The sequence below is a fragment of the Vipera ursinii genome (genome assembly GCF_947247035.1).
Source record: "Vipera ursinii genome assembly, chromosome: 13".
In the NCBI taxonomy this organism is placed as follows: domain Eukaryota; kingdom Metazoa; phylum Chordata; class Lepidosauria; order Squamata; family Viperidae; genus Vipera; species Vipera ursinii.
This window is the reverse complement of record NC_139526.1, coordinates 13,897,383-13,921,977: the sequence shown is the minus strand read 5'-3', so window position 1 is coordinate 13,921,977 and position 24,595 is coordinate 13,897,383. Positions and strand designations below refer to the sequence as shown.

Here is a 24,595-nt window from a genome sequence, read left to right as displayed (position 1 = left end):
AGAGTGAAGAGTGACCTCGAGGTGTAGCTTGGGGGAAGCTACACCCAGCCAAGATGGGTGACTCAGAATTGGCCTATCAAAACCAAAGCAAACAGTCTACATGAGCAACTAAATTTGGGATTATCCAGACTGTAAAGGGGGATGGTCTGGAGCCGTGCTGAAAATATCTGTATTTCCATTTTGCCTGATCTTTTTTTTTTGGGTTGGATGAATGAGAAGTACATTTGAAATGTCTTCAAAAGAGGATAGAAACTTTGGTGGCATCTCTCTCTCTCTCTCTCTCTCTCTCTCCCTCTCCCTCTCTCTCTCTCTCTCTCTCTCTCTCTCTCTCTCTCCCTCTCCCTCTCCTCTCCCTCTCCCTCTCTCTCTCTCCCTCTCTCTCCCTCCCTCCCTCCCCCCCTCTCTCTCTCTCTCTCTCTCTCCCTCTACCTCTCCCTCTCCCTCTCCCCCCCTCTCTCTCTCTCTCTCTCTCTCTCTCCCTCCCTCCCTCCCTCCCTCCCCCTCTCCCTCCCTCCCTCCACACTGAATATGGGGTGGAGTTAAAAGAGGAATCAGTCTAGAATCCTCACATAGCCACAAGCAGACTTAAGTCCAATCCTCCTTGGGTTATGTTGAGCCTCAGCTAGTGGTTAGCACATGCTAGGAGTTAGATAAGGGTTAAGTAATTCAAGGGAGTTGGGTTTAGATTGCTTGCAGCTATGCAGAGGTTCTAGGCTGATCCCTCTTTTAACTCTGCCCGCAACTTCTGTCACTGCTTTTACAATTTTCCCCAATGCCAGCCTTTGCAGTATACAAAGCCAGCCTGGTGCACAGTGGAGTGTTTGCATAAAGTTAGGACTTTGAGTTAGGACTTTGGGAATAAATTTCAGGACCGTTCTCTTCATTTCGGGGGAGCAGGAAGGGAGTCAGCAAAAGGAATGAGGAAGTAGTCTTTTTTTATTAAAGAGTTTTACAGAAACAAAATTTTTACAATATATCCCCAAATCCCTCCCACCCCAAACCACCCACTTCCCCCCCCCACTTCCAGAGCTAAATACAGGATTATAGTTACAATAATCATATTCTAAATAAAAATTATGCATGTTGTTGTTGTTAGTTGCGAAGTCGTGTCCGACCCATCGTGACCCTATGGACAATGTTCCTCCAGGCCTTCCTGTCCTCTACCATCTTCTGTAGTCCATCTGTAGTCCATCTTCTGTAGTCAATTATGCATAATATACAATTAACCAAATTCATAATGCGCTTTAACTCTCTTTTAACATAACTGCAAACAACGTACCAATAACAATATCCCACTAAAATCTACTCATAAGCTAAATGGTACTTTTTAGTCCATATTTGTTTTGAATATAATTTATCCATCTCCTCCAAACTGAAATATATCTTTCCTGTGAATGATCCTTCAGATAAGCAGAAATCTTAGACATTTCTGCAAGATTCGAAACTTTAAACACCCATTCTTTTAACTTCTATCCAAATGCAATTAATCCTGTAGACCAGGGGTCCCCAACCTTGGCAACTTTAAGACCTGTGGACTTCAACTCCCAGAATTCCCCAGCCAGCATGAAGTCCACAGGTCTTAAAGCTGTAGACATAAGCAAGGAGAAGGCCTGTATCTGGGGAAAAAGAATTTGTACATTATGCTGGTTCTATTTTTTAAAAAAAATAAAACAGCTTTTCCATTTATTTATTTCATGATGCTCAATTATTTATTCATCCTAAGTACCATCACAAGCCCTGAGTTTTCAGGATGAGTCAGGCTGCAAATCTAATGGTCAGTTTTACAAATCAGTGTGTGCTTAAGTAGATACTTCAAACGAGGCTAAAAATAGCAGGGAAGGTTTTTTTTGTTGTTTTTTATTATTATTTTTTAAAAAAATGCCTTGTGTCTTTTTAAGAAAGCAAAATATTTGTACATTTGATTCTTGTGATAACTAGCAATATCTGCTATACACTTAGACAGCACCTCTAGGAAAGCGACGTTTTCCGTTCCGGCGTATTATAAGCTTTACTATTCGGTTGAAAGCAGTTGTAACTTTACTGGGAAATAGGTTTTGTGGTCCTTGGACAGGGGGATAAATATAAAGGTACAGATGGACGCTTAATATATATGGACGCTGTTTACTTATGCACTCACGAAATGTATTGATAGAATATTTGTAGCTCAGGTTGGAACTGGGGGGGGGAATTGGGTGTCCTCTGAGCTTGGCTGTTTCTTGCACACATTTTGTGACCCAACTAGGTAACATCATCAGTGCTAAGAAGGGAAGTGGGTTTTGCCCTAATATGCAAACCCCACTATCTTCTGGCACCGATGTTGTTGTAACTACACATTGGGTATGTGTAGTTTAATGAAGAGAAGGGTGAGGGGGGACAGGATAGCAGTCTTCCAATATCTCAGGGGCTGCCCCAAAGAAGAGGGAGTCAAGCTATTCTCCAAAGCGCCTGAAGGCAGGACAAGAAGCAACGGTTGGAAACTCATCAAGGAGAGAAGCAACCTAGAATTGAGGAGAAACTTCCTAACAGTGAGGACAATTAACCAGTGGAACAACCTGCCTCCAGAAGCTGGTGAATGCTCCAACGCTGGAAGTTTTAAAGAAGAGACTGGACAGCCATTTGTCTGAAATGGTATAGGGTTTCCTGCCTTAGCAGGGGGTTGGACTAAATGATCTCCAAGGTCCCTTCCAACTTGTGTTGTTGTTATTATTATTATTATTATTATTATTATTATTATTATTATTATTATTATTATCTAAGTGGGGAATGAAACATCTGCAAGAAAACGGTCAAGATCACACAACACCAGGGGACCCCACAATCACAAAATGGAGCCCCAGCAATTTATTCCAACTAGCCTGAATTGCGCAGCCATCTGTTCCAACTCACCTTCTCCAGAGTTGAAAAGGGACAAGAAATCATGATTATTATTTTTTTTTCCTGGGATTCTCATGGGGGCCTGTCCTGTTCTACCTACCGAAAAGCCGAAATTCAAACGGCACCCGCCATAAGCCCATCCCCCCCATCTTAACCAAAGCTCCGCACAAATCCGTACATCGGGAGAATTCTTTTTGCGTCTGTATGACTTTGAGCGGCATGACGGTGATATTGTTCCTGTGAATGCAATGGACCGGGCGAACGTGGGTGTCTGTGTGAGCTCAGGCTGGCACACAAATCCAGACCTGCGTGCTGTCAGCTGTGGTTTTATCCTTTGAAAGTACCAGCCAGCAGATCCTTCAAAGGTCAGAGTAGGATACACGAAGAAGCTTTTCTGAAATTCCAGCTGGCTGTCCTTTGGAGAAGAAGGGACCGCAAAATCCAGATTTAAAGGATTCCCTTGTGCGGGCAGGATTCGTAAATTTGTCGTGGGGGTGGAGGGGGGAGGCAGAGGCCAGTAATGCAGAGCCCAGTATGGGAGGAAGATAAGTTGAACTCTGTTTATATAACAACAACAACAACATCCCCTTTTGCGACCTTTTGACAAGCAGAGTCCACGGGGGAAGCCAAATTCATTTAACAACCATGTTACTAACTTAACAAGGGCAGTGATTCGCTTAGCGACTGGAGCGAGAAAGTTTTTAAAATGGGGCAAAATGCACTTAGCAACGGTCTCGCTTCGCCACAGACATATTGGGCTCCATTGTGGCAGTAAATCGAGGATCACCTGGACCTCAGGAGATAGCTGTGCCAAAAATATAAAAAAATAAAAATCGTAGAACACCAAGGAATTCAGCGACCTCTTTCTCTCTGTCTCTGCAACCTCCCACCGTTGTCTGGTGGTCCCATTTTCTGAGTCCCTTAAAAAGGCCCATTAAAAGTGTTTGGATAGACCATTCATTTTTCCTTCCTTCCTTCCTTCCTTCCTTCCTTCCTTCCTTCCTTCCTTCCTTCCTTCCTTCCTTTCTATCTTTCTTTCTTTCTTTCTTTCTTTCTTTCTTTCTTTCTTTCTTTCTTTCTTTCTTTCTTTCTTTCTTTCTTTCTTTCTTTCTTTCTTTCTTTCTTTCTTTCTTTCTTTCTTTCTTTCTTTCTTTCTTTCTTGGTCTGAGCATTTTGCCATTTAATCAGCACGATCCAGCAGCCCATGTGTAAGAGAAGTGGGGCGGGGAGGGGGGGAAAGATGGAGCTTTCTTTTTAATTATCGTTGCTTTCCTTACATTAAGAATTCCCTATCGGGCGGTTTGCGAAAAGATGCCAAAAACTGGCATTGTTCTTTAATTAGCTGCTGTAATTGTTTCAGTCTAATCTCTGTGATTAGCGGCAGCATTAAATACAGCCTCAAGAAACGACCTGCCCTTTTAGCACTGCCTTAGTATGCCCGCCTGAGGGGCATCGTATACAATCAATTAGATGCTGGCTAGTGAATAGAATAGAATAGAATAGAATAGAATAGAATAGAATAGAATAGAATAGAATAGAATAGAATAGAATAGAAAATATGGAATATAATAGAATAGAGTAGAGTAGAGTAGAGTAGAATTAGAATTAGAATGGAATGGAATGGAATGGAATGGAATAGAATATAGGAATGAAGAATAGAATAGAGTAGAATAGAATAGAATAGAATAGAATAGAATAGAATAGAATAGAATAGAATAGAATAGAATAGAATAGAATAGAATAGAATAGAATAGAATAGAATATAGGAATGAAGAATAGAATAGAATAGAATAGAATAGAATAGAATAGAATAGAATAGAATAGAATAGAATATAGGAATGAAGAATAGAATAGAATAGAATAGAATAGAATAGAATAGAATAGAATAGAATAGAATAGAATAGAATAGAATAGAATAGAATAGAATAGAATAGAATAGAAGATGGAAGGGACCTTGGAGGTCTTCTAGTCCAACCCCCTGCTCAGGCAGGAGACCCTATACCATTTCAGATAAATGGTTGTCCAGTCTCTTTTTAAAAACTTCCAGTGTTGGAGCATTCACCGCTTCTGGAGGCAAGGAGTTCCACTGGTTAATTGTTCTGTCAGGAAGTTTCTCCTTAGTTCTACGTTGCTTCTCTTCAATCCGTTGCTTCTTGTCCTGCCTTCAGGTGCTTTGGAGAATAGCTTGACTCCCTCTTCTTTGGGGCAGCCCCTGAGATATTGGAAGGCTGCTATCATGTCACTCCTAGTCCTTTGTTTAGATTGAGGAGTGGGGGGCTGAGAAGGGGCTCTCACCATATAGTACAAAGGGATTTACAAATGGACACTCCTATAGCTGCAACCATTAGAAACTGGGCTGGAATAGCAAAATCTCTTTAATGCAGGTGGTCCACCGTTCGCTTAATGGGGGCTCAAAGTTACGACGGCCTCAGAAAACATGACTTGTGACCCATCGTCAAAGTTATGACTTTTGCATCTCTCTCTCTCTCTCTCTCTCTCTCTCTCTCTCACACACACACACACACACACACACACACTGTGGCCACACGAATGCAATTTGGGCACATGGGCCACCCGCTCGCCCTTATAAAGGTTGAGGTCACTCGATCAGAATTTGCAACCTTCTTTTTTTGAGGGGCCAAAGGCTGAGCTTCAATAGCACGGGAGGGGAAACGGTTAAACACAAATCAACTGGGCTCAGCTCATTTCCTTGCCATTTAAAATACTGACCGCTTCTTAGTGGGGATGTGTATGTATGTGTGTGTAAGTGTGTGCGCCTTGCGTTCCTCACCCAGCAGAGATTTGCACAGTCATGCCCAAACAAACCCCTTTTGGGGGAAAAAACCACCCAAAAAACAAACCCCTCCCCAAGGCATTCCAATATTTGGCGTTAGCAAATGATCTTCGGGCCCGTCAAAAAGAATCATTTGTCTGTCTTTTTTTTTTTTGCCTGAGGCCTTGTGAGATAATTTCAGTGGGAGAAAGGTTTATTTCTTCAAAAAGAGAGAATGAAAAAGGCAGCGTTTCTTTCTTTCTTTCCCCCCCCCAACAATGCTGGGTTTGTGCACGGAGGTTTGGCAGTGAGCTCATTTTTTGAGAGAGGTTTCGAAGCCAGGAAAGGGGGTAGGAGAAGAAGAGAAGTCACAACATCCTGTTGATCACAAAGCTGCTCTCTATCTTCCTTCGACGGAAACCACACGCAGGGCCCTGAAAGCTGCACTGTAGTATTTCATAAATCTGTTTTTTCTCCACCTTGTACCCTGGATTGGCATCCAGAGGATTCCTTTTGCGAGGGCTGATGAAGAGATGTAGTCTGACACACAAGAATAGAATAGAATAGAATAGAATAGAATAGAATAGAATAGAATAGAATAGAATAGAATAGAATAGAATAGAATAGAATAGAATGGGATGGGATGGGATGGGATGGGATGGGATGGGATGGGATGGGATGGGATGGGATGGAATGGAATGGAATGGAATGGAATGGAATAGAATAGAATATGGAATGGGGAATAGAATAGAGTAGAGTAGAGTAGAGTAGAGTAGAGTAGAGTAGAATATGGAATGGGGAATAGAATAGAGTAGAGTAGAGTAGAGTAGAGTATAATATGGAATGGGGAAATAGAATAGAATAGAATAGAATAGAATAGAATAGAATAGAATAGAATAGAATAGAATAGAATAGAATAGAATAGAATAGAATAGAATATGGAATGGGGAATGGGGAATAGGATAGGATAGGATAGGATAGGATAGGATAGGATAGGATAGGATAGGATAGGTTATGGAATGGGGAGTAGAGTAGAGTAGTTGGAAGGGACCTTGTAGGTCATCTAGTCCAACCCCCCCCAAAAGCAGGAGACCCTACACCATTTCAGACAAATGGTTGACCAGTCCAGTCTCTTCTTGAAAGCTTCCAGTGATGAAGCTCCCACAGCTTCTGAAGGCAATCTGTTCCATTGGTTGATTGTTTTCACAGTTGCCTGGTGAGTATCAAACAAGTGCTCCTTTGACCTGTTGTGTTGGCCTAAACCAGTGGTGTCCAACCTTAAGACCTGTGGACTTCAACTCCCAGAATTCCCCAGAGAGCATGAAGCCTTACTTGCTAAAATACAGTAGCTTTACATCACGGGTGTCCAAGCTTGGCAACTTTAAGACCTGTGGACAAAGTTGCCAAGCATCTGAATTTTGACCACGGGGATGCTACAATGGTTGTAAGTGTAAAAAAATGGTCATAAGTCACTTCTTTGAGTACCATTGTAATTTTGAATGGTCATTAAATGAACAGTTGTAAGTCAAGGACTACCTGTAGATTTTGGCCCACCATGAATGGTGAGATTGAAATCCTTTCTAGCCTATAATCTTTTGTGTTCCTTTAAAAGCAGCCGTATCTATCTTGGAGGCAGAGTGCCTAAACTAAAAGCAGCAATGTTGTGACAGTGGAATTCAGCCCATTAATATATTTTAATTTAGTCTGGTTTTACTGTCCCGCTGGGTGCTATATTTTGCCTTTCTTTGTCATGAAAAAGGACAGAGCAGAAAATCCGAGTGTAATTGGCCCCAGTTTAGTATCTTTAGAGGTTTTGTTCCCGTGCATTTATCCTGAAGTTCTTTGTTATTTATTTCCCCCCCCCCAAGTCCATAATTCTTCTCTTAAAGCAGAAGCGATGGAGCAGAAAAATGCCCGAATAGAAGCTTTTGACATTAAAACATTGAATGATTTGATTGCTTCATACGTAGCTGTAATCATCACTAGTCTATAATTACCCAGTATAATTATTAAAAAACAGGCTGTGGGCAATTGATTACTGTCCTGTTTAGCTTAGTGTGAAATTTGCCTCTTGGGAATATCAAATCCAATTACCAGAGGGTCAAGAAAGGGAGTGATCTAGCTCAGGGGTCTTCAAACTTGGCCCTTTTTATGACTTGTGGACTTCAGCTCCCAGAATTCCTCAGCCAGGCATGCATGGCTGAGGAATTCTGGAAGTTGAAGTCCACAAGTCATAAAAGGGCCAAGTTTGAAGACCCCTAATCTAGCTCAACAGAAGAACATCTGTGTTGCCTACGGAGGTTTGTTGACTCAATTCCTTGCCACTTGGGGCAGAAGCTGGAAACCCTGAAGAATTATGGGTGGTGTTCTGCCTTCATGCTAAGCTGTAGGTGGGTATCCACACAGCCTGTGAAAACCTGGAGAATTGGAAACAACAACAACAATAATGTTGGAAGGGACCTTGGAGGTCATCTAGTCCAACCCCCCTGCTCAGGCAGGAAACCCTGTACCATTTCAGACAAATGGCTGTCCAGTCTCTTCTTAAAAACTTCCAGGGTTGGAGCATTCACCACTTCTGGAGGCAGGTTGTTCCGCTGGTTAATTGTTCTAACTGTCAGGAAGTTTCTCCTTAGTTCTAGGTTGCTTCTCTCCTTGGTTAGTTTCCATCCGTTGCTTCTTGTCCTGCCTTCAGGGGCTTTGGAGAATAGCTTGACTCCCTCTTCTTTGGGGCAGCCCCTGAGATACTGCATGACTGCTATCTTGTCCCCTCTTGTCCTTCTCTCTTCATTAAACTAGACATGCCCAATTCCAGCAACCGTTCCTTGTATGTTTTAGCCTCCAGTCCCCTCATCATCTTTGTGGCTCTTCTCTGCCCTCTTTCCAGAGTCTTAACGTCTTTTTTACATCGTGGTGACCAAAACTGGATGCCGTATTCCAAGTGTGTCCTTTCCAAGGCCTTGTAAAGTGATATTAACACTTCCCGTGATCTTGATTCTATCCCTCTTTTAATGCAGCCTGGCACTGTGTTGGCTCTTTTGGCAGCTGCAGTACCTGGCTGGCTCTTATTTAAGGGATTGTCCACTTCAACTGGTCCAGTTTCTCTTTCCCTGCCTGCCTGCCTTCGTACAGCAGTCGCAAACCCAAAATAGGCTGGGCGGATGGTGCTGCGAAGTTTGGAAGACAGTAAAACCAACGCCTGCCCCTCGCCAAGCTTCAGCTTAATAAATCTTGGAGCCTTGGTGGAGCAGTGGGCTAATGCCTCCTTAAGTAACACCAGCTGCCTGCAATTAGTGCAGGTTCGAGTCCCACCAGGCTCAAGGTTGACTCAGCCTTCCATCCTTCCCAGGTAGGTAAAATGAGGACCCAGATTGTTGGGGGCAATTCAGCTGACTTTGTAATAATGCCGCTTGGGGGCCCCCCGAAGCCCTAATAAGCAGGCATATACATAGAATGAAGGCTATTGCTAAGCACATTGGTTTGTGCTTAAATTGTAAGCCGCCCTGAGTCTTTGGAGAAGGGCGGGATATAAATGGGATTAAAAAATAAATAAATCTCCAAGCTGGTGTCTCCAACCAGAGGGCGCGTTCCGCAGCAAATTTAGCTTCCACGCCACGCTCTCCTTCAGGCCTGTATAGCACTCTTATTTTTAGCCCAGCTGCTTCTAAAAACAGAGACAACATGGCACGTGCTGCAAAGCTTCTTAATGAAAAGAAACCGGGAAGGGGTGGGGGTGGGGGTGGGGGGACAGCGAGAAGACACCCATACAAATAAGGTTATAAGAGAGGTAATTTTGGCAGTCCAGCACAGGAAGAAGCCTGCTCTCAGTTAAGAGAAAAGATAAATTATTGACCTGAGAAGTCTGATTGGGAGAGAGGAGAGAGCAGTGAAAGAAAGAAGGAAGGAAAAAGACGACACGCTCCCTTGTACAGCTAGAGAAAAAAACTGGATATTTAGAGAAGGCATCTCAAAGCATCCTAGGGATGCTTAACACCGTCTGGTCTGAACCACCCTCTGCCTTGAGAAAATGTAATTGAAGAGAAGAAAAATCCTCAGGAACGGGGTTGTGTTTCAGCGAAAGGCTTTGCAGAAGGGGTTCACCAAGCTTCCTCATTGGCTGAGGGTCCGTAGGATTAGCGCTAGCGCCTGGCATGATCCAAAGAGAAGCCAGTGTGTCCTGGAAGTCCCCTACAGCGGATCCTTGGAAGAGGGAGGGGGAGGGGAGGGGACGTCCTTGGTGCTCTCTGAAGTTGGTGGTTTTCTTGCAGACCTTTCATTACCAAACTAGGGAACATCACCAGTGCTAAGGTGAAAGATCTGGGAGAAAACCACCAATCTCTCACAGAGCACCAAAGACGCCTAATTTCAACCCTTCATTGGATGGATGATTCTCTGGAGATGATGGATGGATGGATGGATATATGTAGACTATGCAAAGAGGCCTCTTTAGATCAAAGGTTAGATCATGGATGGCTCAGGAATACTGGGTGTTGAAGACCACAAGTCATAAAAGGGTCATCATTCGTACCCTTGCAATAGATTTTATATATACTGCTCAAAAAAATAAAGGGAACACAAGATAAGACATCCTACTATTAAATACAGTACATTGTGTTGTTTAAGTGTTCCCTTTATTTTTTTGAGCAGTGTGTGTGTGTGTGTGTGTGTGTGTGTGTGTGTGTGTATGTATGTATGTATGTATGTATGTGTATATATATTATATATATATATATATATATATATATATATATATATATATATATATATATATATATAGAGAGAGAGAGAGAGAGAGAGAGAGAGAGAGAGAGAGAGAGAGAATGGAAGATAAAAACATAGTTAAAGATAGATTATGATTATAATCTATAGGGTTAGGGTTAGGTCACCATGAACTCACACAGCAAAATGGACATCACCAACAAACTCGGAGTGCTTGGGTATGGTTAGGAGGGCACTTACTTTCCTAGGCTGCCCTATCTATGTTTCCTGTTAAAATACATGGGAACATCCCAGTGGAGGAAAATTCCACTTAGGGTTAGGGTTAGGTCACCATGAACTCATAGAGGAAAATGGACACTGCCAACAAACTCGGAGTGCTTGGGTATAGTTAGGAGGGCACTTACTTTCCTAGGCTGCCCTATCTATGTTTCCTGGTAAAATACATGGGAAAATCCCAGTGGAGGAAAATTCCACTTAAGAAATAGATTATGATGATGATGACAGACAGACAGATATAATAGATAGATGATAGATGATAGCAAGATAGCTAGAGATAGATTATGATTATAATCTGTAGAAATAGATGATGATGATGAAAGATAGGTAGGTAGATTGATAGATGATGAAACATATATAGATACCATAAAGATGTTCTTTATATATTTTTCAGTCCTACAGGATCTGTCTGTGTTTCTGTCTGTCTCTCTATTTATCTATTTATATCCATCTTCTATCAACTATCCAATTGCTATCTTCTGTTCATATCTCCACTGCACTACTCATTTATTTTTTATTTATTTTTTATTTTAATTCCATTTATATCCCGCCCTTCTCCGAAGACTCAGGGCGGCTTACAAGCTTAGCAGGACAATTCTATTGAACAGAACAGGTCTAATTTGATATGTGGACAGAAATTAGCAAAGAATCACCAAATTCATTCACCGAATTCAACAATGAGCTAGATCCAGCCTATAATGTTAAAAAAGAAACAAAACACCCAATGGATCCAACTGCTTGATATTTTGAAGGATCAGTGCGTTAGGTTAATATGAACCAGGAAAAAAAACAAATCTAAAGCCAGAGGAACTCTTTCAAATGGCAAAGCTGGAAAAAGTTCAGAGGCTGAACTTTGGAGAGGTAAGCATGGAAGATAGGATTTATTAGGAGACACTAACAAACTGAACGTAATTTAAAACTTGGAATGAAATGTACCAAATGGAACTCGATCGATCATGTTGAATTAGATATAACGAACTGCCTGGATTTAATGAACTAGATTTACTCAATTTATTGGAATTCACATTGGCTAGTACCGCAGGATGCCGAAACGTGTCGGGTAGTCTTACAGAAGCTATTAGCAAACGGAATTAAAATCGAATTTGGAATGAAATTAATTAAAGAAAGCTATATGGATTTGTATTGAAACTGAGTTAATGAACACGGGCAATAAATAAGGCTGCCGTGAGTTTATTAGAACTGGGATAGTGAATAGACAGGCTGTAAAATTAATCTGAAACCCTACACCTTTATACCCGCTTCTTTGGAATAAACTCAGATCCACATTTTATGAGGCTTGTGGTTTGTTTTTTTTAAATAAATGGATATAGTCTTTTGGGATATATTTATTAAAATTAAAGAAACTGGATAGGAAAGTAGATCCATTAATTTGGGGTCAGCAGTTGAAAATGAAAAGAAGGACTAGCGGGTGGCATGATAGCAGTGTTAGATATTAAGGGGCTGCCACAAATAAGAGGAGGGGGTCAGCTTATTCTCCAAAGCGCCTGAAGGCAGGACAAGAAGCCATGGATGGAGACTGATCAAAGAGAGAAGCAACCTGGAATTAAGGAGAAACTTCCTGACAGTGAGAACAATCAACCAGTGGAACAGCTTGCCTTCATAAGTCAGGGGTGCTACATCACTGGAGGTTTTTAAGAAGAGACTGGACAGCCATTTGTCAGGAATGGTATAGGTTCTCCTGCTTGAGCAGGGGGCTGGATTAGAAGACCTCCAAGGTCCCTTCCAGCTTCTCTTCTCTTCTCTTCTCTTCTCTTCTCTTCTCTTCTCTTCTCTTCTCTTCTCTTCTCTTCTCTTCTCTTCTCTTCTCTTCTCTTCTCTTCTCTTCTCTTCTCTTCCCTTCCCTTCCCCTCCCTTCCCTTCCATTCCATTCCATTCCATTCCAGTATTCTATTCCATTCCATTCCATTCCCTATAAAGATTCTACTCTACTCTACTCTACTCTACTCTACTCTACTCTACTCTACTCTACTCTACTCTACTCTACTCTACTCTACTCTACTCTATTCTATTCTATTCTATTCTATTCTATTCTATTCTATTCTATTCTATTCTAAAACAGAGATGGGGTGAGGAAGAAGAAAAATGCAAAGACATTTCCAAGAAAGAAATCAGAAAATTGGCAACAGAAATTGAGAATTGGCATTGCCAAGTCAATAAACAGATCTGGACACATCAACGAATTTCTTCCTTTACAAGGAGACCTGCTTTTTCCTCCCCAAATTAGCGAGATGCTTTTTTTAATGAAATTTGGAAAAAAACAAACCTTTGCAGGTTACAAAGGTGGAAATGCGGTTGCAAACAGAGCAATTAAGGTGTTGCGATTGAAATAAAAAGGAATTCCACCGAGTCTACAATTTATATTTTCTCTGATTGCATGTTTCCGAGCAGGTGCAATTTTAGCATTTAATTTTTTTTTATGTCCCTCTTGAAGAAAAGGCAAGGAGGGAGGAACTGAGGCAGCGTGTTTACTGCCTTCCACTTGCCCGTGAATACTCGCAACACACGACATATTTTAATTTGTAAAAAAGTGGTTTGGGAAGGCAAAAAAAGAGAAGCCATTTCAGAAAGGTGCTGCTTAGATATATGACTGAATTAGTTCAGTTTATTACCTCCAAAAGATGCTGTTATTGAAATTTACACCTGGAGAACTTGCATAAAAAAGGGTGCAAGGATACGGAGCATTATGTGAATAGCTGCCAGATTTGAATGTGTTCCAACAAGTCTTGCTGAAAAAATTAAAAGGTTTTGCTTCTAGTTTCACTTCATAGATTTTTATCCTTACGTTTAAACCACAGATTAAGCTAAAAGCCAGCTTGTGTCAGGTTCCAAAAGCCAAGACAGACATGCTGTGATTCTTCCAAGTTTTCTTTATTGTTCTTCACCCTTCGACAGAATCTTGCCAAAGTAAAGGTTAGTTTAGTTGGGAACTATTAGGAAACAGTTGGGAACTATTAAGCTGTCTTCATCCTCTTTCTCTGAAAGTCCAGACTACAAGTAGTCCTCGCCTTAGAACCGTTGGTTTAGTGACCATTTGAAGTTACAACAGCACTGAAAAAAGTGACTTATAACTCTTTTTCACACAGAACAGAACAGAGTAGAATAGAAGATGGAAGGGACCTTGGAGGTCTTCTAGTCCAGCCCCCCGCTTAAGCAGGAGAACCTATACCATCGCAGACAAGTGACTGTCTAGCCTCTTCTTAATAATCTCCAGTGATGGAGCACCCACGATTTCTGGTGGCAAGCTGTTCCACTGGTTGATTGTCCTCACTGTCAGGAAGTTTCACCTTAGATCGAGGTTGCTTATCTCCTTGATCAGCTTCCAACCATTGTTTCTCATCCTTCCCTCTGCTGTTTTGGAGAATAGCTTGACTTCCTCTTCTTTGTGGCAGCTCCTCAAATACTGGAACACTGCCATCATGTCTCCCCTATTTCTTCTTTTCTTTAGACTGGCCAAACCCAAGTCCCGCAGCCGTTCTTCATATGTTTTTGGTCTCCAGGCCTTGGATCATCTTAGTTGCTCTTCTCTGATTTTTTTTCCAAACTCTCAACATCTTTTTTGTGCTTTGGTGATATGGTGACCAAAATTGGCTTAGAACTGTTGCAGCATCCCCAATGGTCACATGATCAAAATACAGACACTTGGCAACTGACTCATATTTACGACGGCTGCTGCGTCCCAGGGTCATGTCCCTTTGGCGACCTTCTGACAAGCAAAGCCAATGGAGAAGATAGATTCACTTCGCCACCCTGTTACTAATTTAACTTAATCACCGAGGGCGGGAAATGTCACAAACTGGGGCAAAACTCCGTAACTTGTTAAGTTGCCGACTTCACCACCGCCGCAGCGGTTCAGTGCGACGAGACAGGTTGCAAAGTGGAACAAAACTCACTGAAGCGCTGTCTCGCTTAGCAACATAAATTTGGGGCTGAATCGTAGCCGTAAGTCGAGGACTGGCGGTACACGCCATCACATCTCGTTTCGGGAACGAGGGTTTCAGAGTGTTTTCTCTAGACTCTGAATTTTCGGGTATTTATGAAAATGCCATTTGACTTTCCCTCTTTAAAAAAAAAAAGTAAATAACAGAGAGGAATAAATAAAGAATAAAGAATTAGGCGAGGGGAAGCATATGGACAAAGCCAATGTCATAAGCATCTGCTCTCTTCTCCCATCTGCTCTTTCTGGCCTGGCTCTCGTTTCCCTTCTGCCAAAATGGGGAGGTTTTCAAAGACGGAGGATCCGAGTCCATTCCGCTATTCTGTTTTCCACGGTTGAATTCGAGAAGACAAACCTGGCTTTCCTCAAACAGAACGGCTGTTTGAGGACTTGGAAGCCATCAGCCTCCCAAGCTCCCCCCCAAAAAACGAAACGAAAAACAACAACCAGGGTTTGCCGCAAGCCATCCTGTTTTGTTTATCTCAAAATCTGTTGCAAATAAACATTTTAATGTGTCAGGCCCCAGCTTTCTGGAAACGCAAGGCAGTTGCCCCGTCATGCAGAGGATTAGAAAATGGAAAAAAAGCAAAGACAAAAACTTGCCAAGCGAAAAAGAGGGGGGGGGAGAACAGTGCCTGAAAGCAACTCTGCACCTTGATTTGCGTTTTTTAAAATTTTATCAAATCTATTGGCTGCCCATCTTACCGCAGGGCAACTCTTGGTTGCTTACAAAATTACCTTTTCTCCCCTGGCTGGCAAGGATGATTAAACTAACCACAAAACCCGCTTCTGCGGTTTGCTAAATGTTGCCCACAAGCCGGGAAGGAGGGCTCCGTTCCCTCTTAGCGCCAAGAACAAACCGTGGTTTTGCAACCCGGCTTGTGTTGCAAACCCCTTTTGAGAGGCGGCTGCTTTAATGCAGCCATTGGAAAAGACTTTGGGATGTGGTTCAGTTGACTTCAAGTGCTTTGTAATCAAATCTCCTGATCTGAATGTTGGTTGTTGTTAGCTGCGAAGTCGTGTCCGACCCATCGCGACCCTATGGACAACGTTCCTCCAGGCCTTCCTGTCCTCTACCATCTTCTGGAGTCCATTTAGGCTCACGCCTCCTGCTTCAGTGACTCCGTCCAGCCTCCTCATTCTCTGTCGTCCCCTTCTTCTGTTGCCCTCAACCTTTCCCAGCATTAGGCTCTTCTCCAGTGAGTCCTTCCTTCTCATTAGGTGGCCAAAGGATTTGAGTTTCCGCTTCAGGATCTGGCCTTCTAAAGAGCAGTTGGGGTTGATCTCCTCTAGGACTGACCGGTTTGATCACCTTGCAGTCCAAGGGACTCGCAGGAGTCTTCTCCAGCACCATAGTTCAAAGGCCTCAATTCTTTGGCGCTCAGCCTTTTTTATGGTCCAGCTTTCACTGCCATACATTGCAGCTGGGAAGACCATGGCCTTGACTATACGCACTTTTGTTGACGTGAATGTTTGCACAGCCTTAAAACAGCATTGCAAAGGTGACCTTTGCTTTCTTTGAGGTCTTTGCAAGCCACAGTACACAGTGCTTCAGCTTTGCTCAAGAGTGTCTGAAGCTGAAGACCATGTAGCAAAGGAAGGAAAGAGAAAGTGGTGAAAGGCACCCGTAATGCAGATCAAAAAAAAGATACAAGGCAGTCCTCGGATTTACAAGAGTTTGTGTAATGACTGTTCAAGGTTAAGTCACTGGGGGGGAAAAACCCTGACTTATGACCGTTTTTCACACGTCCCTTGCAGCATCCCCTCGTTCACATGATCCAAATTCAGCTGATTGGCAACTGACTCGTCTTTATGACGGTTTCAGCATCCCAGGGTCACGTGATCACCCTTTTGCGACCTTTTGGCAAGCAAAGTCAACGGAGAAGCCAGATTCACTCAACAGCCAGGTTACTCATTTAACAACTGCAGCGATTCACTTAGCACTTTCTCCTTGTGGCAGGGAAAGCTGGTAAAAAGGAACAAAGCTCACCTAGCCACCGTCTCACTTAGCAACGGAAAGTTTGGACTCAGTTGTGGTTGTAAGCCAAGGACCACCTGTGATCTGCTGGAGAAATCTCCTAAAAGCCGCGGTTTCTCCAAACGACTCATTGTAGACTTAAGAGTATAAACGGATCTTATTTATGAACTTTTGGGGAGTTGCTTCTCCAAGAACTCTTATGCTTGGCTTTTAAAAATTTTTTGTAGACTTTCCAGGATTTTTGCTCGTAGATTTCGCAGCTGAAATATTGTTTCTGTGACTTAACCAGCAAGCATGCATGAAGATTAGGAAGATGAATGATTCAGGTGACTCAAAGCAAGGGTTGGTGGGGGGGAGGGCAGGAGGTTTGGGCTTAGCCACCACAGATGGAGCTCAAGTGATGTTCATTCAGTGGTGGGATTCAAAGATGCGAACAACCAGTTCTCTGTGTGGATGCCGCTTCCGGAAGTCCGTTCTGAGCCTGGGCGACAAAAAATTAGCTACCGGTTCTGCTGAAGTAGTGTGAACCGGTTGAATCCCACCACTGCAATAATAATAATAATAATAATAATAATAATAATAATAATAATAATAATAATAATAATAATAATAATAGTAGTAGTAGTAGTAGTAGTAGTAGTAGTAGTAATAATGTTGGAAGGGACCTTGGAGGTCGTCTAGTCCAACCCCCTGTCAGGCAGGAAACCCTGTACCATTTCAGACAAATGGCTGTCCAGTCTCTTCTTAAAAACTCCCAGCACTGATGAATCCAAAGTGCGCTTCTCCAGGTAAGGCTTGGAAGCACCTGGAAAAATCGAGACTCTAGAAAGGGTACAGAGAAGAGCAACAAAAATGATTGGGGGACTGGAGGCTAAAAGAGATAGGGAACGGTTGCTGGAATTGGGTATGTGTAGTTTAATGAAGAGAAGGGTGAGGGGTGACATGATAGCAGTGTTCCAGTATCTCAGGGGCTGCCCCAAAGAAGAGGGAGTCAAGCTATTCTCCAAAGCACCTGAGGATAGGACAAGAAGCAACGGATGGAAACTAGTCAAGGAGAGAAGCAACCTAGAACTAAGGAGAAATTTCCTGACAGAACAATTAACCAGTGGAACAACCTGCCTCCAGAGGTGGTGAATGCTCCAACACTGGAGGTTTTTAAGAAGAGACTGGACAGCCATTTGTCTGAAATGGTATAGGGTTTCCTGCCTGAGCAGGGGGTTGGACTAGATGACCTCCAAGGTCCCTTCCAACTTATTATTATTATTATTATTATTATTATTATTATTATTATTATTATTATTATTATTATTATTATTATTATTATCCCCCCCAAAAAATAGACCAGAGTATCCTTGTGTGCCTGTGCAGTTGGAAATACACTGTTGTAGCAACGTGTCCTAATCTTTCTTTTCCCCTTGTTTATAGGATGGCTACTTTTCCCACCGGCCAAAGGAGAAGACACGCACAGACAGCAACAACGAGAACTCTGTCCCCAAGGACTTTGAAAACATTGACAATAGCAATTTTGCTCCCCGGTCCCAGAAGCAGAAGCCTCACCCAGAACTGGTGAAAAAGCCCCTCAGTGCACAGAAGGAACGCCTACGGAGACAGCGAGAACAGGCGGAGAAAGCCAAGGAGAACGCTGTCCTCGGGAAAAACTCCAACGAGCGGCTGCCCTTGGACAATGCTGCCCCCAAACCCAACAACCATGGCAACCCTTCGAAAGACACCCCAAAGTCCCCCAGACCTCCTCAGGTCAAACGGAGTGGGAATGGCTCTCCTGAGCTCGGATACGATCAGCTGCCCAAATGTGACATCTCCGGCAAGGAGGCCCTCTCAGCCTTATCCAGGGCCAAATCCAAGCAGTGTCGTCAAGAAATTGCCGAGACGTATTGTCAACACCAGCAAGGGAAGTTGATGCCCGAGCAGGTGACTCGTTTCTGCCCGCTGGAAGGTAAGTTGGAGAGGGAAAAAGGGAAGGGTCTCCCAACAGCGTGTCTGTTCTGAAGAGCCGTGGTGGCACAGTGGTTAGAATGCAGTACTGCAGGCTGACTCTGCCAACTGCTAGCAGTTCGATCCTGACTGGCTCAAGGTTGACTCAGCATTCCATCCTTCCGAAGTCAGTAAAATGACCCAGATTGTTGCAGGCAAAGTGCTCATTCTATAAACCGCTTAGAGAGGGCTGTAAAGTACTGTGAAGTGGTATATAAGTCTAGGTGCTATTGCTATCTGCCTGCCTGCCTGCCTGCCTGCCTGCATTCTGGTTAGAATGCAGTATTGCAGGCTGACTCTGCCAACTGCCAGCAGTTCGATCCTGACCGGCTCATGGTTGACTCAGCCTTCCATTCCTTCCGAGCAGTAAAATGAGGAGCCAGATTGTTGGGGGCAAATATGCTGACTCTGTAAATTGCTTAGAGAGGGCTGTAAAGCACTGTGAAGCAGTATATAAGTCTATTGGCTATTGCTGTAGCTGATCGGATGTCGCATTAGGAGCCCTGGTGGTGCAATGGTTAGAATGCAGCATTGCAGGCTAACTCTGCCCATAGCAAGGAGTTCGATCCTGACTGGCCACGACCACAACTGACCCCCAGATTTCTGTTGCTAAGCAAGACATTTGTTAAGTTGAGTTTTTGCCCCATTTTGCAACCTTTCTTGACCCCATTGTTAAGTGAATCCCTGCGGTTCTTTCAGTTAGTAACACGGTTGTTAAGTGGATCTGGCTTCCCCCATTGACTTTGCTTGTGAGAAGGTCGCCAAGGGATCCAGGTCACGGCAGCCATCATAAATACGAGTCACATGCCAAGCATCTGCCTTTTGATCGCTTGACTCCTGGGGATTTAATTTAATTTAATTTAATAATTTAATTTGTATACCACCCTTCTCCCGAAGGACTCAGGGCGTTGAACAGGGCAATACACAATAAAAATAGAATACAAAAATTAAAAAGCCATTAAACATTATGCCCATAAAATTAATACATATTAAAATTAAAACTACTGGGGATGCTACAGCAGTCATAAGTGTGAAAAACGGTCACTTTTCTCAATGCCTTTTGTAACTTTGAAATGAACCGTGGCAAGTTGGGGATACTAGTACCAGCCCTTTTTTTTTATACAAACAAACCTATCTAATCAGCAAAACCCAAAGTCAAAATTTCATTTGATACTTTCATGTGTATTTTTTTTTAATCACTTCCTGCCTTGTTCAACAATTACTGTTGCTTTTCCTTTCCTTGGGCGTATTTTAAACGGCTGGGGCAATTTCCATTTAGTCCCGTCTCTAGGGAATAATGGATAGTGCAGAGAAAACCAACTGGGGTGTAATATTTAGTATTTATTCCTGGTCTCCCGCTGGTAGCAAATTAGTTTGCCAGGCTTCATCATATGTCCTCAGCAGGCACATATGTAATTAAAAGGAATGTGCGTGGAGTTCATAGCTTTCCCAGCTGTAAAGAGTCCATATGCTCCTTTGGGGACGGAGACCAGGGCAATTTAATTATGGCAAGGCTAAATACGTGTAGGGTTGTGTGTGTGTGTGTGTGTGTTTTTAAATGATTTTCTAATCTGAAGCAAAGTTAACTCTTCTCGTACTGACTTTTTTTTCGGGGGGGGGGGGAAATGAAGGTTATCAGATTCTGGGGTGTGATTTCTTCTTTCTTCTCCCGTTCTCGTAAGTGGTGAGAAATTTTGGGATGAAGGTTTGCTGAGACTGAAGTTTATAGAGTTGCAAGACACCGTTGGCAAACCGGAAGACAGATTCTAGCCTAGCTTTGGCGTTGCGTCTAATTTTTGTTCCTGTTATCACGCTGGGCAAGAATCACCCTGATGACATTTCATAATTATTTTAAAAATTAAAATCATACGGGGCGGGAGGGAGTGAGGGGGGGATTTTGAATTTCAGAATTGGTCCAGTTGGCTGCCAAGGTAGAAAATTACCCTGCCAATTCTTGAAAATTACCCTGCCAATTCTTTTCTCAAAGCTATAGAAGAGAATATTTGTAGTTCAGGATTGAAATAGAAATAGCAATAGCACTTAGACTTATATACCACTTCATAGTATTTTACAGCCCTCTCTAAGCGGTCTACAACGTTAGCACATATGAGGGGTCCTTGATGTTTAGCGCTGATGATGTTACCTGATTGGGTAATGAAACATCTGCAAGAAAACAACCAAGAGCAACTCATTTCTCATACCTCTTTTTCCAAATCTTAAAATACACAAATCAAAATGATATTGAAGTCATTCATATTTGCAAAAACCTAGGGCTAAAACTCTGGTGGTGGGCTTCAAACCAAGAGAGGCAATTTGGTGTCCACCGGGTGTTATGGACTGTACCTTTGATCCCTGGTCAAGCACTGTGACCGAAATCTTGCAATTGTATGAGTGGTAGATCTAAAAGATCTGGAGGGCCAAAACTGCCCATCTTTACATAACGGACTGTGAGAGTAACCTTGGGAGAAGGAGGAAGAGCTGCAGCTAAGAAAATAATCAGATGAGCTATTTCAGAAAGAACGAGGACGGGGAAAGAGAAAGTGACCTCCCTAATTCCCTAGAAAGTTAAAGGCGAGGAAGTGCTTGCAAAATCCTGTAACTGTAACCTTGCAATAAATGGAGCGTTAGGGCTGCTAGCTTTGGTTTCCTGTCTGGACTTGCTCAAAGGAGTGACACTTTACGAGAAGACAGATTGTTGCACAGACCTTAAAAAGCAGCCCTTGGTCCTGATGGATCTACAGGCCTTGTAAATCAATGTGAGAACTTCCTTGAAAGACTTCCTTAAAAGGATTTGCCATCTGGTGAAAGAAATCCCAAGTCTGTGCAAGTGCATTAATGAAAGCTTGAATACATTTGCATATGCATATCAGCAGCGTTTGACGTGAGCGAGAAGATCACGGTGTGGTCTTTCGGGCGCTGCCTGCCTTATGGCGTAGCAAGCTGTAGTAGCATCCTAATACACAGGTAGGAGCAAGCCTCCTTCAATCAAAGGTTGTCCCCATCTGCTGGGATTACATCCTGAGAATTTCCAAGCCAGATGGGCTCGTGAAATTCCACAATTCTGAACCGTTGTAAGAAATTGAAATTACAGGTAAAGCTTCTCATCATGGCTTGAAGCTCCATTATTATTGATGGGTAGGTCCATCAAGACGGGTCCCGGTTGAAGAGTAGAACAAGAGAGCTTCTTCTCATCTTCTCATCACGGCTTGAAGCTCCATTATTATTGATGGGTAGGTCCATCAAGACGGGTCCCGGTTGAAGAGTAGAACAAGAGAGCTTCTTCTCATCTTCTCATCACGGCTTGAAGCTCCATTATTATTGATGGGTAGGTCCATCAAGATGGGTCCTGGTTGATGAGTAGAACAAGAGAGCTTTGATAGTTAAATCTTCTCATCATGGTTTGAAGCTCTATTATTATTGATGGGTAGGTCCATCAAGACGGGTCCCGGTTGAAGAGTAGAACAAGAGAGCTTCTTCTCATCTTCTCATCACGGCTTGAAGCTCCATTATTATTGATGGGTAGGTCCATCAAGATGGGTCCTGGTTGATGAGTAGAACAAGAGAGCTTTGAGAGTTAAATCTTCTCGTCACGGCTTGAAGCTCCATTATTATTGATGGGTAGGTCCATTAAGACAGGTCCTGGTTGATGAGTAGAACAAGAGAGCTTTGGCTAGACCTGCTTTCTTCACACAGGGTGGAAAGTCTTCCTTAAGGAAGCCATGTCAAAGAGGAAAGCTTGACTCAAAGTTTTGCAAGCCCTAGTTTCTGATTTTAAGCCCTTTCAGTCCAACTTCAGCTCTCCACCCTAACCCGCTGTCAATTTTCAGTAAATAAAAGAAAAATTGCGTGTGGATGTGGGTCAATTAACCTATAAAAACAAGATATATTTTTTTTAAAAAAAATATGGTAATATTGTTCACAGGTCCACCGTCTTGTTGTTTTCAGATTAGAAAGTGATAGTAAGAGGTGTTGATAAGAAAACTCCATCTGCCCCCATTTGCAGCTTTGCCTGCGGCTTAGCCAGAGTTTAAGGTTCATCCCTGGCTTAAAGAGACAAATAATGACTTTCGGCTAAATCCAGGTAGGCCTTCACTTATGAGCAGCCACTTAGCGATCATTCGAAGATGCAACTTCCAGGTGAAATGAGAGTTTCAACCCGCTTCCCATAGTTGTCCCCATTATGGGATCAATGACCAGGGTTTGGGCACTCAGCAACAGGACTGCATTCGCATGGTCACCTGACTACAATTTGGCCCAAACCCTGGAAGTTGCATCCAGCTTTCGGCAAAACTGCACCGTAGGGTTGGCTTAACGTGTGACTGTAATAAGCCAGCTTCTTTATAGTGGTCTATTGAGAACGACCTGTAGTTCCTTGTGTCGCTTTAAGAAAAAGCATCTCCCTGCAGATTTTCAGAAAAAGGGGGCAGCTTGGTGGAAGCTAGGGCCAATCCATAATGCCACATGTGGAATATTGCATTCAGTTTTGGTCACTATAATATAAATTAAAAAAAAGATGCTGAGACTCTGGAGAGAGAGCAGAGAAGAGCAGCAAAGATGATGAGTGGTTGCAGGAATTGGGTATAGTCCAGGACTAGGCAACCTCGGCTCTTTTATGACTCATGGACTTCAACTCCCAGAATTCCTGAGTCAGCATTGCTGACTCAGGAATTCTGGGAGTTGAAGTCCATGAGTCATAAAAGAGCCGAGGTTGCCTACCCCTGGCCTAGTCTAATGAAAAGAAGGACCAGGAGACACAGGATAGTAGTCTTCTAATGTTTAAGGGGCTGTTGCGAGTCTCTTGAACTGCAAGGCGATCCAACCAGTCAGTCCTAGAGGAGATCAACCCTGACTGCTCTTTAGAAGGCCAGATCCTGAAGATGAAACTCAAATACTTTGGCCACCTAATGAGAAGGAAGGACTCACTGGAGAAGAGCGTCATGCTGGGAAAGGTTGAGGGAAAGAGAAGAAGGGGACGACAGAGAAGTAGGTGGCTGGATGGAGTTACTGAAGCAGTAGGCATCAGCCTAAATGGACTCCAGAAGATGGTAGAGGACAGGAAGGCCTGGAGGAACGTTGTCCATGGGGTCGCGATGGATCAGACACGACTTCGCAACTAACAACAACATCACAGAGAAGAGGGGGACAACCTCTTCTCCAAAGCGCCGGAAGGCAAGACAAGAAGCAATGGATGGAAACTAATCAAGGAGAGAACCAACTTAGAAATAAAGAGAAGTTTCCTAACAGTTAGAACAATTAATCAGTGGAGCAAACTGCCTCCAGAAGTTGTGGGTGCTGCATCACTGGAGGTTTTTAAGAAGAGACTGGGCAGCCATTTGTCTGGAATGGTGTAGGGTTTCCTGCCTGAGCAGAGGGTTGGGCTAGATGACCTCCAAGGTCCCTTCCAACTCTGTTGTTCTGTTATTCTATTCTATTATTCTATTAAGCCTTTTGGTTGCGACCACCATCCCAGCAGCAGCCCATCACTATCCAGCCAGACAAAACTAATTTATTCTTCTCCATTTGACAGCTGTTAGAACTACAGGGCTGTGTTTCGTGCAAGAAAAAAAAATCAATGTATTTCCATCCAGTTCTTAGACTCAGCATGGAATATTGTTGCCTTCCTAAAGTTTTGTTCTTACTCCGGTCTCTTGTTGCGCTCTTGGTTCTTTGCGCTGTGTTATTTATAAACACGGACAAAGGCAGTGGGTCCGTTTACGTGTGTGCCTTTTGTAATCAAGGTTTTCGAGTCTCCGAATTTTCGACAAGGCGGAAGTAAGTGCAATTCCTTGGAGCGCTCATTTGGCGAGAGGTGAAGTGTAGCGTAAACAGACAATTGTGTAGTTGAATCCCATTGTAATCTCCTGAAAATATTGTCCACGTAGCGCAACCAGTGCTTATTTTGTCATAGAACGCACTGGAACAGCGTTCTTTCCAAGTTTGAAAAGTAACTTTGGAAAATTTGATGTTTGGTTCATGTGGACTGGAATCGCCCTGTTGAGTGTAGCAGGTCGGCGGCAAAATCGTTAAAATG

At 43.0% G+C, this 24,595-nt stretch overlaps 1 protein-coding gene across 1 annotated transcript in view; it reads left to right on the top strand.

The window, feature by feature from the left end:
• XYLT1 (xylosyltransferase 1) overlaps positions 1-24,595 on the top strand; it is a gene marked incomplete at its 5' end in the record, with an annotated part of 92,027 nt that overhangs the window by 5,693 nt on the left and 61,739 nt on the right. Inside the window, one exon of the mRNA XM_083372392.1 lies at positions 17,998-18,526. Coding sequence (XP_083228518.1) covers positions 17,998-18,526 — 529 coding nt within the window. The remainder of the gene's footprint in view (positions 1-17,997; positions 18,527-24,595) is intronic.